The sequence below is a fragment of the Oncorhynchus tshawytscha genome, linkage group LG27, assembly GCF_018296145.1.
Source record: "Oncorhynchus tshawytscha isolate Ot180627B linkage group LG27, Otsh_v2.0, whole genome shotgun sequence".
Taxonomy (NCBI): Eukaryota; Metazoa; Chordata; class Actinopteri; order Salmoniformes; family Salmonidae; genus Oncorhynchus; species Oncorhynchus tshawytscha.
The window spans coordinates 17,528,503-17,542,435 of NC_056455.1; the positions used below are offsets into that span (position 1 = coordinate 17,528,503).

Here is a 13,933-nt window from a genome sequence, read left to right on the forward strand (position 1 = left end):
ATTTTATTTTAATTTTTTTAAGTAGCTTTGTTATTAGGATGAAAGACAAGCATTGAGTTATTTAGCATGCGTGTCATGACTGCATTAATCGCTGCTTGTGACGTCATACAAATCTGACAGGAGCATTCTAGGGGTATGCCTAATCAGAAAGAAAGTAAAGCTAAACTGAATCTCTCACACACACGCAATACCAAGCAGGAATTCTAACAAACCCTGTCTATGACAATGCAACAATGTCATGACAAATAGAGTATGACAGAATCATACTAATGGGTGAAACATTTTAGCCCAGCATGCAAATGTTGCTTGTTTTACATGTCACATGATATACACAATGTACATATCATTAGGAACATTTGCTCCTTCCACTACAGACTGACCAGGTGAATCCAGATGAAAGCTACAATTCCTTCATTGATGTCACTTGTCATCTACTTCAAATCAGTGTAGATGAACGGGGGGTGACAGGTTAAAGAATATTTTTTAAGCCTGGAGTCAATTGTGACACAGATTGTGTGTGTGCCATTGAGGGTGAACGGGCAAGACAAAATAATTAGTGCCTTTGAACAGGTTATGGTAGTAAGTGCACAGGTTTGTCAAGAACTGCAACGCTGCTGGGTTTTTCATGCTCAATATCCCATGTGTATCAAGAATAGTCCACCACCAAAAGGACATCCAGCCAACTTGGCAACTGTGGGAAGCATTGGAGTCAACATAGGCCAAATCAAATCAGTCACATACACATTTAGCAGATGTTATTGCGGGTGTAGCGAAATGCTTGTGGAATCCCTATGCAACGCGTTCGACACCTTGTAGAGTCTACCCCGGACGAATTGAGCCTGTTCTGAGAGCAAAGTCCTGAGTGGGGAGGGTTCCGCCACTCAATATTAGGAAGGTGATCTTATGTTTTGTGCACAGTGTATGTGATGTGAAAGCAGGTTTGCCTTACCATGCCAATTACTGCCCCGCTGTGGTCAATTGGGGCACTGTCAAAAATCCTAATTCACAGAAAGATTAAGGGCTAAAAGGAACAGGTGGCCGCAGTCTGTTAGCAATCACCTGCTAGGTGTTGTTGAACGGCAGCTATTCAACATGTATAATTGGAGGATAATCTGGCCAGAGGCAATAGAATGGCACACGCTTCTTCTAGGTACAGTCTGCCATCAGCTGCTCTAGCATGTCGTCTCTGACACATCTGGGAATTAAATGCATACTGAGAGCAGAAGATCTGATCACTGTTGTGGTGAAACCATTGGACAAGTAAAATAGAGTGAAAGGTTTTAAATTAATTTATATAAAATAAAAAAAATCATTTATCCACTGAAGTGGAACAAATATCCATCACTTGTATCTTCTTTAGTTTAAAACATATACAATCTGAAGACAGACTCATCAGGTTGTCAGAACAGAATAAAATAATCAAGCAAAGGGTCTTTCCACACCACAAAGTCACCACAGCCAAGGATAACAAGAGAAAAACAATTAACATTTTACCAAGTGCAGATCTGGTCTGGTTTTAAACAGCACTTTTCTTCTGTTAAATGTACAGTTAAAGCTAGAATCCTTAGTTGCTACATCCATTTTCTGACTTAAATGAATGATATATATACCCATCGATTCTTGAATAATAACTTATAAAAGGCCTAATGAGCTTAGTTCAACTCTCGTACCCCATCAGAATATAAACAATGTTCAACGCCAATGTTTGTAAACAATGGAAATGTAAAGCACGGTATAGTCTCAAAACATGGTTAAAACCACAATTGTGATATCATGGATAGTCAGTCCTGGCATCCATAGCCCCGCCTGTCAATCTGAGAGTGGTTACATTTCTCCAGGCCCATCCCTCAGCTTTTGACCAAAAACAGAGGTGGAGTGACTCCTTTGGTATAGTTTCAACTAAGGATTCAAGCGTTAACGGCTCGGGTACTTTTCTGTAGTCTGTTACATGAAAGCTCAATGAGGCATCTGATCAACTACACATGGAATTAATATGGTTTATATCTTACTGGTTATCTGTGCAAGTATGAAAATATGTAACAAAGCAAATTGATTTAGATATGACAGAACATGGATTTGACAGGGACACACACACACTCTATTGATAGAATTGTAAAAAAGAAACGACACTGAACAGAAAAAAAGTCCACATACAAAGTAACAGCGAGAATGATGAAGTTCAGGTGGAGTGATTGAAATGTCAGACCCCACTGCTGTAATGCTTTCTTTATTTCAATTATTAGCACTTTTTTTACCTATATAAATGAAAATACATCTGAAACAGATCCTATGGTCCACATATGAACAACAAAATAGTGCATTACTACTTAGAGCTGCAATAAGGCTATAGGTCAGTATATGAAAGGCTAGCTGCCAAAGGTCCAGGAATTGGCTCTGACTGTTTTGATCCCTTTTTCTGAATGCACTCATTGATATTTCATGTCTGCGTCAAATGCTTGTCATGCTGCTAGTTGGTCATCCCATGGGTCCGTTGAGTGGTGCCCTTGACCGTGGCCCCCAATCTGCACTGAGGTAGTTGAGACAGAGGTGCCGTGCGACCGCCGGGCTAACATGGGCCTCAGTCAAACTGCTCGCTGCAGGTGGTCATAGTTTGGCTCATCATGTTAAAGATTCATTGTTGTTAAGGCTTCCTGTGGTCTTGGAGTAGTCGTCATCCTCCTCCTCCTCCGTGGCGATGTCTCACAGGGGGACCTTCAAATTTGAGTTCTTCTTTGTCCTAGTTGTCCTTTTTTCAAATCTCAACTAAATGTTCTCTTCAGTCTTTTTTTGAAGGGGTGGTCATAATTTCCTATCCTCTACAATGATTAAACCAACTGAAAATCTTCTCCTTTTGGCACCTTGGGAGTCAATGGAAGAAGGGAGAAATAAATGGTAGGAAAGGAGAGAAAAAAAAAACAAGACTGTGGTGATGATGCAGAAGACTAGTTGTGGTGGCTGGCTTGGTCATTGGCTGCCGACGAGTCAGTGTCTGCTGCGCGGGTGGCGCTGTCCCCTTCCTCTGTTTTGATGCGCTTAACGTTGGGCTGATCGCTGGCCACCTGGGCTCCGTTCTGTCGTTTGGTCGGGAGGGAGGCTGAAGCGGAGGCGTGAGTGGCCAGCAAGTGGAGAGGACTCGCAACAGCTGTGGCTGAACATGGGGAGGAAGATGAGGAAAAGCATTGAAATATTTCAGTGCTGGAATTGATGGAATACTCTGCTAAGTAATCTAACATCTTAGAACATATGCCAATAAAAAAAAATTACTTTTCCAAACAGTGTAGGAAACTCCAGCCAGACAGGGATTCATATGGCACTTCGAGATACACAAACACACTGCAGAGCAGCACTGACAAGTACGCTGCATGAATTCTAGTTAATTAAACAAACAGGGACTACTCACAACAGTGGCAGGCTACGGATGGGGTCAGAGCAGGGGTAGGCTACGGATGGAGTCAGAGCGGTGGTAGACTACGGATGGGGTCAGAGCGGTGGTAGACTACGGATGGGGTCAGAGCGGTGGTAGACTACGGATGGGGTCAGAGCGGTGGTAGACTACGGATGGGGTCAGAGCGGTGGTAGACTACGGATGGGGTCAGAGCGGTGGTAGACTACAGATGGGGTCAGAGCGGTGGTAGACTACAGATGGGGTCAGAGCGGTGGTAGACTACAGATGGGGTCAGAGCGGTGGTAGACTACAGATGGGATCAGAGCGGTGGTAGACTACAGATGGGGTCAGAGCGGTGGTAGACTACAGATGGGGTCAGAGCGGTGGTAGACTACACATGGGGTCAGAGCGGTGGTAGACTACACATGGGGTCAGAGCGGTGGTAGACTACACATGGGGTCAGAGCGGTGGTAGACTACAGATGGGGTCAGAGCAGTGGTAGACTACAGATGGGGTCAGAGCAGTGGTAGACTACACATGGGGTCAGAGCAGTGGTAGACTACACATGGGGTCAGAGCAGTGGTAGACTACACATGGGGTCAGAGCAGTGGTAGACTACACATGGGGTCAGAGCAGTGGTAGACTACACATGGGGTCAGAGCAGTGGTAGACTACAGATGGGGTCAGAGCAGTGGTAGACTACAGATGGAGTCAGAGCAGTGGTAGACTACACATGGGGTCAGAGCAGTGGTAGACTACAGATGGGATCAGAGCAGTGGTAGACTACAGATGGGATCAGAGCAGTGGTAGACTACAGATGGGGTCAGAGCAGTGGTAGACTACAGATGGGGTCAGAGCAGTGGTAGACTACAGATGGAGTCAGAGCAGTGGTAGACTACACATGGGGTCAGAGCAGTGGTAGACTACACATGGGGTCAGAGCAGTGGTAGACTACACATGGGGTCAGAGCAGTGGTAGACTACACATGGGGTCAGAGCAGTGGTAGACTACACATGGGGTCAGAGCAGTGGTAGACTACACATGGGGTCAGAGCAGTGGTAGACTACACATGGGGTCAGAGCAGTGGTAGACTACACATGGGGTCAGAGCAGTGGTAGACTACACATGGGGTCAGAGCAGTGGTAGACTACACATGGGGTCAGAGCAGTGGTAGACTACACATGGGGTCAGAGCAGTGGTAGACTACACATGGGGTCAGAGTAGTGGTAGACTACACATGGGGTCAGAGCAGTGGTAGACTACACATGGGGTCAGAGCAGTGGTAGACTACAGATGGAGTCAGAGCAGTGGTAGACTACACATGGGGTCAGAGCAGTGGTAGACTACACATGGGGTCAGAGCAGTGGTAGACTACACATGGGGTCAGAGCAGTGGTAGACTACACATGGGGTCAGAGTAGTGGTAGACTACAGATGCAGATAAAGAGCTTTGACAGGATCCATTCTAAGTCAGTGTCTCACCTGCAGCAGCCTGCATTGGCATCAGGTGGGTGCCGTTCTGTGTGATGGTCTTTATGGGGAGCTGGTGCTGGCCCAGGGGCTGCTGCACTAAGGTTAGCGTCTGTAAGGGCGTGGCCGACTGGGTCGTCTGGATGATGCGACTGCCACCGCCTATAGAGGCGTGGGAGATGGTTGGAACAGATTCTACTTTTACTATAGACAAACATAGAAAAAAAGAAGAGAGATGTCAATGACTTCTAATAACATAACACCAAACGAACACTACAATAACTGATCAACATGAGATACATTTACTAAGACAACACATATACACAGACACAGACGCTTTGGTCAAGGGTAAAACAGACCTACATATACCTGGCTGAAACCACACACACTACACCATCCTCCTTCCCTGCCCTCACCTTTGGCCTCTGAGTAGTCTCCGTTCTCCTGGGGCTCAGCCTGGAGGGTGACCATGGTGGGGGTGGCCACTGTGTAGGTGTTGGCGGTGCTGAGCCCGGACACGCTGGTGACAGACATGGCAGGGATCTGGTGGACGACGTGCATCGTCTGCATGACGGGCTGCTGGTTCTGGTTGGTGCTGGTAGTCACAGGCGTGGCCATGGCATAGGTCACCGGCTTTAGGGTCTGAGGTAACTGACGCTGAACCGTGATGAGCACCGGCTGGCTGTTGAGAGGGGAGCCTGGAAAAACAATAGCTTTCTTTAACGGAGGATTCACATGTGACGACTGCACATTTGTACATAGGATTGGTGAAGAGTCCAACAAAGTCTGAATGTTATGTTAGCTCCCACTGATAACCTGAATGACCCTAGAAAGTTTTAGAAGGCTATTAAGTCTATGTCTGGAAACAGTAATGTTAATGAATTAACATCATGTGTTTTGAAGGACTCTGTTGCTGTATATGACAAAACTGAATTGCTGAATTGTGTCAATGAGCACTTTGTATCATCTGGTAGGCTGTTTGATTCAGTGTCCTCCGTCTCTGTACAACCCTGTGTGGATGAACCAGTGAGAGCTGGTCAAACGTTTAGCTTTTTGCCATTCTCAGTGTAGGTGGTACATAAAGCCCTGAAATCCTTAGATCAGAGAAAGCCTGCAGGTCCTGATCTTTTGGATCCCTGCTTTTAAATCTGGCAGCTGATTTCATAGCTGAACCACTTACATATCTGTTCAATCTAACCCTGGAATGTAATGAAATTCCAAAAATCAGCATTTGTCCTACCACTTTTAAAAGGGGGGAGATCCAACTCTTAAATAATTATAGGTCAATCTCAAGCTGTCACTCCTGGTGAAAATACTTGAAACCCTTGTGTGTGAACAGCTAAAAGTTTATTATTTACTAACTCTATTTTATCAATGTACCATTTATAACCAAAGAAGGTTATAAATGATATCACTGAAGCCTTTGACAAAAAAACAGCATTGTGTCTCACTTTGTATTGATCTCTCTAACGCTTTTGATACAGTTGATCATGCTATATTAAAAAAGGCAGAGATTGCCGAGTGTAGGTCTTTCAGAGCATGCAGTTGCATGGTTTGCTAACTATCTGTCTGATAGAACTCAGTGCACTCAATTTGATGGGCTTATGTCTGTTAAATTGTCTGTCTTTAATGGTGTGCCCCAAGGCTCTGTATTTGGTCCTGTCTTACTCACTATTTATATAAATGATTTAGACAAAAATGTCCAAAATGCGCAACTTCATTTTTATGCTGATGATACGGTTATACCTCGTCTCTTACAAAAGATTTCCAGAACTTGCAAACTGCTTTTTATACTGTTCAACATACCTTGTGTCAATTGAGGCTTATCCTCAATACTTACAAAACTAAACTAATGGTGTTTTCTAATGCAAGAAAAAGACCTCTTTCACCTATTACTACCTGTCAGGGCAAGGAGATTGAGGTTGTAACCTCTTAGAAATATCTTGGAATTTTAATTGATGGCGGCCTCTTTTAAATAGTATATTCAACAACTTTAAAAAAAGCTGAAATTGGGATTTTATTTTAGGAATAAGGCCTGGTTTTTCTTTTGAAGCCAGAAGGAGGCTAGTAATCAGCTACATTTATGCCGTTACTAGACTATGGGGATATTTTATATATGAATGCTTCCGCTCGGCGTTTGAGATCAATTGACACCCTTTTCCATGGCACTTTGAGATTTATTTTAAACTGCAAAACCCTTACGCACCACTGCACTTTGTATACCAGGGTTGGCTGGCCATCTCTAGTCACTGGTATAATTTTATTTACAAAGCAATTTTTGGTTTACTACCTTCTTATTTGGGCATTTTTATTGTTCAGAAATGTGGTGGGTACTCTTTGTTCGCTGGACTTTATCCTACTAACTGTTCCAAATGTCCCAACTGAATTTGGTAAAAGGGCTTTTATGTACTCTGCGCCATCGTCTTGGAATGCCTTACAAAATACTTTTAAACTGGAAGAACTTGTCCCGATTGGGATTTTTAAATCACTGATGAATGATCTTGAGACTGACTCCCTGAGCTGTCAATGTTTTTAATTTGCAGTTTTTGATTTTGTTATACTCTTGTGAATTCTATGGTTTTTACTAGATTACTTGTAGTTTTGCATGTTTGTCTGTAATTTTTGTAATGACTTGGTGCTGCCTATCTTGGCCAGGATGCTCTTTAAAAAGAGATTTAAAATCTCAATGAGCCCTTCCTGGTTAAATAAATTGATTGGACAAAAATGGGCGTCTCTCACCTGGTGTACTCTGTGCAAAGCGGGCCTCCTGGATGACAGCTAGTTTGGGCTGGACTGCTGTGGCAGGGGGCAGGGCCGGAGGAGCGGGCTCTGGTTCCATGGGGACAGGGGAACCCTCTCGGGATAGGCTGTCAGGGGTCTGCACCCCACTCGAGTGAGCCGAGAGCACCCCAGAGTGATTAGGGGAGACTGGGGCACTCCTGTGAAAGGGAAAAACAGATAGGCTTTAAAAATACCGTAGATTTATATATGCATTGAAATTTACCACCCTAGTCGCACTCCACCAGTCACACTTTCCCAATGGGAATATTATAGTGACCACAAGGTGATGGCACAAACATGCCAATCTAACAGTAAAGCTGAGGTGTCCAACCTTTTATATCAAGAGAGCTACTTTAAATTATGAAACATATTACAAAATACATTTTTTTTTTCAAATACACAGTATTTTCCCAAATTCAGTACCGTTATATTTTTCCAGATTTGCCCGCTGTTTCATTGATTGACTGTATTTTAACCCAATGACCACTGATCGCCTTGAAATCTAGCTGGGTAGATAGCCAATGAGCTGAGGTAAACGGCAATATGTAATGTTTGTGTGTTGGAAGAACAACCCATGTAGTAAACGCTGGCGTAAAGAGGGTCATTCGCCATTGAAGTTTCATACCGGAAGGAGCAATGCATGTTGCGCACAGCATTGTTTTGGTAAAGCGCATATTCAGCTGTTTATATATCAATCAGTATGGCGACTAAGTCAGGGAAAGCTAAATCTAAGTCTAAATATACAGATGTACACACAATTTTAGAAGAAATTGATCGAGGACGATTCCTTTAGCGATTCCCAAATGGAGGAATATTTTTGAACGGAGAGGACATCGTTTTGGACTGGTAAGTTCTTCTCATGCTAATGCCGTTGTTTGAAATTAATAATATAAAATAGCCTATTTGAGGCTGTTGAGGGGAGGGCAGGCCCACAACAATGGCCAAAGTGAAATGGAGACAGTAGATACAGCTGGTCTATTGTAATATAATAAAGACAGTAGATCTAGCAGGTCTATAATAATATATTCAACCTTATGTTCCCAGTACGCATACATACACACATACACATACAGTGCCTTGCGAAAGTATTCGGCCACATTGAACTTTGCGACCTTTTGCCACATTTCAGGCTTCAAACATAAAGATATAAAACTGTTTTTTTTTTGTGAAGAATCAACAAGTGGGACACAATCATGAAGTGGAACGACATTTATTGGATATTTCAAACTTTTTTAACAATCAAAACAATTATTCAGCCCCTTTAAGTTAATACTTTGTAGCGCCACCTTTTGCTGCGATTACAGCTGTAAGTCGCTTGGGGTATGTCTATCAGTTTTGCACATCGAGAGACTGACATTTTTTCCCATTCCTCCTTGCAAAACAGCTCGAGCTCAGTGAGGTTGGATGGAGAGCATTTGTGAACAGCAGTTTTCAGTTCTTTCCACAGATTCTCGATTGGATTCAGGTCTGGACTTTGACTTGGCCATTCTAACACCTGGATATGTTTATTTTTGAACCATTCCATTGTAGATTTTGCTTTATGTTTTGGATCATTGTTTGTTGGAAGACAAATCTCCGTCCCAGTCTCAGGTCTTTTGGAGACTCCATCAGGTTCTCTTCCAGAATGGTCCTGTATTTGGCTCCATCCATCTTCCCATCAATTTTAACCATCTTCCCTGTCCCTGCTGAAGAAAAGCAGGCCCAAACCAAGATGCTGCTACCATGTTTGACAGTGGGGATGGTGTATTCAGGGTGATGAGCTGTGTTGCTTTTACGCCAAACATAACGTTTTGCATTGTTGCCAAATAGTTCAATTTTGGTTTCATCTGACCAGAGCACCTTCTTCCACATGTTTGTTGTGTCTCCCAGGTGGCTTGTGGCAAACTTTAAACAACACTTTTTACGGATATCTTTAAGAAATGGCTTTCTTCTTGCCACTCTTCCATAAAGGCCAGATTTGTGCAATATACGACTGATTGTTGTCCTATGGACAGAGTCTCCCACCTCAGCTGTAGATCTCTGCAATTCATCCAGAGTGGTCATGGGCCTGATGGCTGCATCTCTGATCAGTCTTCTCCTTGTATGAGCTGAAAGTTTAGAGGGACGGCCAGGTCTTGGTAGATTTGCAGTGGTCTGATACTCCTTCCATTTCAATATTATCGCTTGCACAGTGCTCCTTGGGATGTTTAAAGCTTGGGAAATCTTTTTGTATCCAAATCCGGCTTTAAACTTCTTCACAATAGTATCTCGGACCTGCCTGGTGTGTTCCTTGTTCTTCATGATGCTCTCTGCGCTTTTAACGGACCTCTAAGACTATGACAGTGCAGGTGCATTTATACGGAGACTTGATTACACACAGGTGGATTGTATTTATCATCATTAGTCATTTAGGTCAACATTGGATCATTCAGAGATCCTCACTGAACTTCTGGAGAGAGTTTGCTGCACTGAAAGCAAAGGGGCTGAATAATTTTGCACGCCCAATTTTTCAGTTTTTGATTTGTTAAAAAAGTTTGAAATATCCAATAAATGTCGTTCCACTTCATGATTGTGTCCCACTTGTAGTTGATTCTTCACAAAAAAATACAGTTTTATATCTTTATGTTTGAAGCCTGAAATGTGGCAAAAGGTCGCAAGGCACTGTATATACATATATACATATATATGTATGGGCAGATGAACACCACTTGTGGCAGGAGCTGGATGAACCAGCTTCAGTGGGGGATGGACACCTTGGCACTGGGGGCTCCCATTCGGAGTCAGTGTCACTGTGAAAGAAAATGTTAAGTTAGAATAGTTTCACATATGAGCCCTGTATCAACAGGTATAATAAACATGTGTATATATGTATATGTGTATATATATGTGTATACATACATACATACATACATACATACATACATATTATACCTGTTGATACAGGGCTCATATGTGAAACTATTCTAACTTAACATTTTCTTTCACAGTGACACTGACTCCGAATGGGAGCCCCCAGTGCCAAGGTGTCCATCCCCCACTGAAGCTGGTTCATCCAGCTCCTGCCACAAGTGGTGTTCATCTGCCCAAATGTATTTCTGCAGGCATGGATGTGCTATGGCACCTGGCATCAGCAGCATAATATTGTGTAGAGGACTGAGGGTCTTCCAAATATTGAAAGTTATTTTGTAAATGTATATTTTTTTTTAAATGTTTTTTTCTAAAAAAAAAAAAGGGGGGTGTTAGAATACCATTTTGGTATTTTGTATATAGTTATCCATTCAAAATGTATAACTTCACCAATTTGGCCACTTGGGTACATTTGGGCTACTTGTGTGGGACACCTGGGTGACTTCATGATAAATGTAATGTAGCACACTCATTTTGGAAGTTATCATTCTGAAACTTTGCACAAGTACTGTTGCCCTCTTATGTTTTTCACTGAAATTGTCCCCATCATCCTATCTGAATGTTTGTTTTATCTTGTTCATTTTAAAGATGATACAACAATAAAAAGAAAAACTTTTTTTCATTGTATTATCTAAACCAGATCTATTGTGTTATATTCTCATACATTAAATTCACATTTACACAAACTTCAGAGTGTTTTCTTTCAAATGGTACCAAGAATATGCATATCCTTAGTTCTGTGCCTGAGCTACAGGCTGTTAGATTTGGGTATGTCTTCAGGCGGAAATTGAAAAAAATAGGGGGTAGCTCTAAGAGTTAAGAACAAATTCTTATTTTCAATGACAGCCTAGGAACAGTGGATTAACTTGTTCAGGAGCAGAACGACAGATTTTTACCTTGTCAGCTCAGGGATTCGATCTATCAACCTTTCGGTTACTGGCCCAACTCTAACCACCTACCTGCCGCCCCCCACATGACTGGCTCAACTGTTCTGGGAACTATGCTTCATAATGTAAAATAATGTGACAGGTGAAATTAAGAACACGATGTGCTTCATCTCCTATCATATTACACAAGCTGACTGCAGGTATTTACTTAAAAACAAAATATTGAAAAAAATATAGAAAAACTTAAAATAGTCAATGATATTGACTGTATTGAAAAACCATGCCTTGGCTGTTTCCAAATACCCCGGTATATGGTATGCCGCCCAAGCCTACTGTCTCCCCAGAAGACAGTTATCATTCTGTCTTACTGGCTACACAAAGTGAATGGAAGAGAAATGTGTGCACTACACAGACATACAGGGGAACTATTGCTGGAAATGAATTGGCAGAGAGTGTTACATTTGGCATTTTTAGGCCAACTGGAGCTAACTAGGGATGGGATAATGTCAATGTGGATTTGTGGATAGATGGGCTACGAGCGACCGGATGGAGACCCCTGCAGTAAAGCATGCAGCGAGCTCATCGTGTGACTGAAACCTGAGAGTGAGTAGGTCCATACCTGGAGGAGAGTGGTCCGAGGGGGGTCCTGAAGCAGGGCACACCCCGCGGCCTTCGTTTCCTGAAGGCCTGCTCCATGAGCTTGCCCTCTGAGGACGGGTCTATCCTCCAGAACGAGCCCTTGCCTGGTTCCTCCTGCGATCTGGCTACTTTAATAAAGTAGCGGTTCAGTGACAGATTGTGACGGATCGAGTTCTACAACAGAATACGCCGTCGTGTTAGTACGAACACACTGCAGCCAAGGCTGTTATTCACATCACAGTTCAATGGCACATGCTCAAAAACAACAAGGAAACATTTGGGATAAGCCATGTACCGCCCTTCAGTTTGAAGCCAAAGTGAATGTGTACTTTTACAAGGTTGCATATTAGTCCAAGCACATCTTAATATACAGTGCCTTCAGAAAGTATTCATACCCCTTTACTCATTCCACATTTTGTTGTGTTACAGCTTGAATTCAAAATGTATTTAAAAAGTCTCACTCATCTACACACAATATACCTGTTTTTAGAAATCTTTGCTAACTGATTGAAAATGAAATAGTAATCTAATTTACATAATTATTCACAAGTGAGTCAATACTTTGTAGAAACACCTTTGAAAGCAATTAGGAATGTGAGTCTTTCTGGGTACGTCTCTAAGAGCTTTCCACACCTGGATTGTGCAACACTTGCCCATTATTCTTTTCAAAATTCTTCAAGCTCTGTCAAAATTGGTTGTTGATCATTGCTAGACAACCATTTTCAGGTCTTGGCAGATTTAAGCAGATTTAAGTCAAAACTGTAACTCCGCCACATTCACGGACTACTTGGTAAGCAACTCCAGTGAAGATTTGGCCTTGTGTTTTAGATTACTATCCTGCTGAAAGGTGAATTCATCTCCCAGTGTCGGAGAGAAACAGGTTTTCCTCTAGGACCCTCGACCTCAAAACCAGTACCACTGTATTTTTTCCATTGTTCCTCTCTAATCAGGGACTGATTCAATTCATTATCAGGTAAACCAGCAGGCTCTGGACCTCATACGGTAAGAGTACCCCTGCTCTAGGATTATGCCCGTGTTTAGCTCCATTCCATTTATTCCCCAGTTCTAACAATTACAAGCATACCCATAACATAATGCAGCCACCACTATGCTTGAAAATGTGGAGTGTGGTACTCAGTAATGTGTTGCATTGGATTTGCCCCAAACACTTTTTATTCAGGACGAAAAGTTAATTGCTTTGCCAAGTATTACTTTAGTGCCTAGTTGCAAACATGATGCATGTTTATGCTGTACAGACTTATTTTCCCTCTGTCAATTAAGTTAGTATTGTGGATGTTGATCATGTTGAAACAAGAAAATGTGGTGGAATCCTAATGCTATTCAAAACAGGTTCAGATCTTTTCCCTCACATGCACCATTTTCACTGAAATTATTTGTATTGAAAGACACCATTTCTCACCTGCCAGCCTTTGTCTGCAGTCCTGTAGTAGGGGTAGTTTTTGGTGATGTGCGTATATATTCCGTTTAGCGTGAGCTGCTTGTCCTGTGCCATTGTAATGGCTTGGACTATCAGTTGTGCATATGAGTATGGCGGTTTGGAATCATCCTAAAGGGAAGAAGAGGAAGGAAGAAAGGGTGTCATTTACTAGGTAGCATAGCACATATTGTGAGCAATGGCACTGGAGGGAATAGCAGCCGTTTCACAGGCTCCTGGCCAATTGAACTATTTTGTGTTTTTGGGTGTTGATCTTAACTTTTTTTGTACATAATGTTTACACCATCGTTTCCGATGACCGAAAAGAGCTTCTGGAAACCAGAAAAGCCATCACCAACCTCGATGAGGACTTTTACGGCAATGAGTCAAAGGACATATTGATTATCCCAGAACAGGCCCAAATCCCTGACACCAAGTAGGCGGCGCTACT

At 42.6% G+C, this 13,933-nt stretch overlaps 1 protein-coding gene across 2 annotated transcripts in view; it reads right to left on the reverse strand.

The window, feature by feature from the left end:
- Nucleotides 1-1,271: 1,271 nt before the first annotated feature.
- Nucleotides 1,272-13,933, reverse strand: part of LOC112234117 (forkhead box protein K2-like) — a 32,602-nt gene continuing 19,940 nt past the window's right edge. Inside the window, exons 4-9 of one of the 2 annotated variants that reach the window (XM_024402117.2) lie at nt 13,468-13,614; nt 12,028-12,221; nt 7,594-7,793; nt 5,271-5,552; nt 4,867-5,016; nt 1,272-3,148 (exon numbers count right to left, since the gene is read on the reverse strand). In XM_024402117.2, coding sequence (XP_024257885.1) covers nt 2,943-3,148; nt 4,867-5,016; nt 5,271-5,552; nt 7,594-7,793; nt 12,028-12,221; nt 13,468-13,614 — 1,179 coding nt within the window. In that variant the 3' untranslated portion in view covers nt 1,272-2,942. Of the gene's footprint in view, nt 3,149-4,866; nt 5,059-5,270; nt 5,553-7,593; nt 7,794-12,027; nt 12,222-13,467; nt 13,615-13,933 lie in introns of both variants that reach the window. The other variant, XM_024402115.2, reaches the window with a different exon arrangement.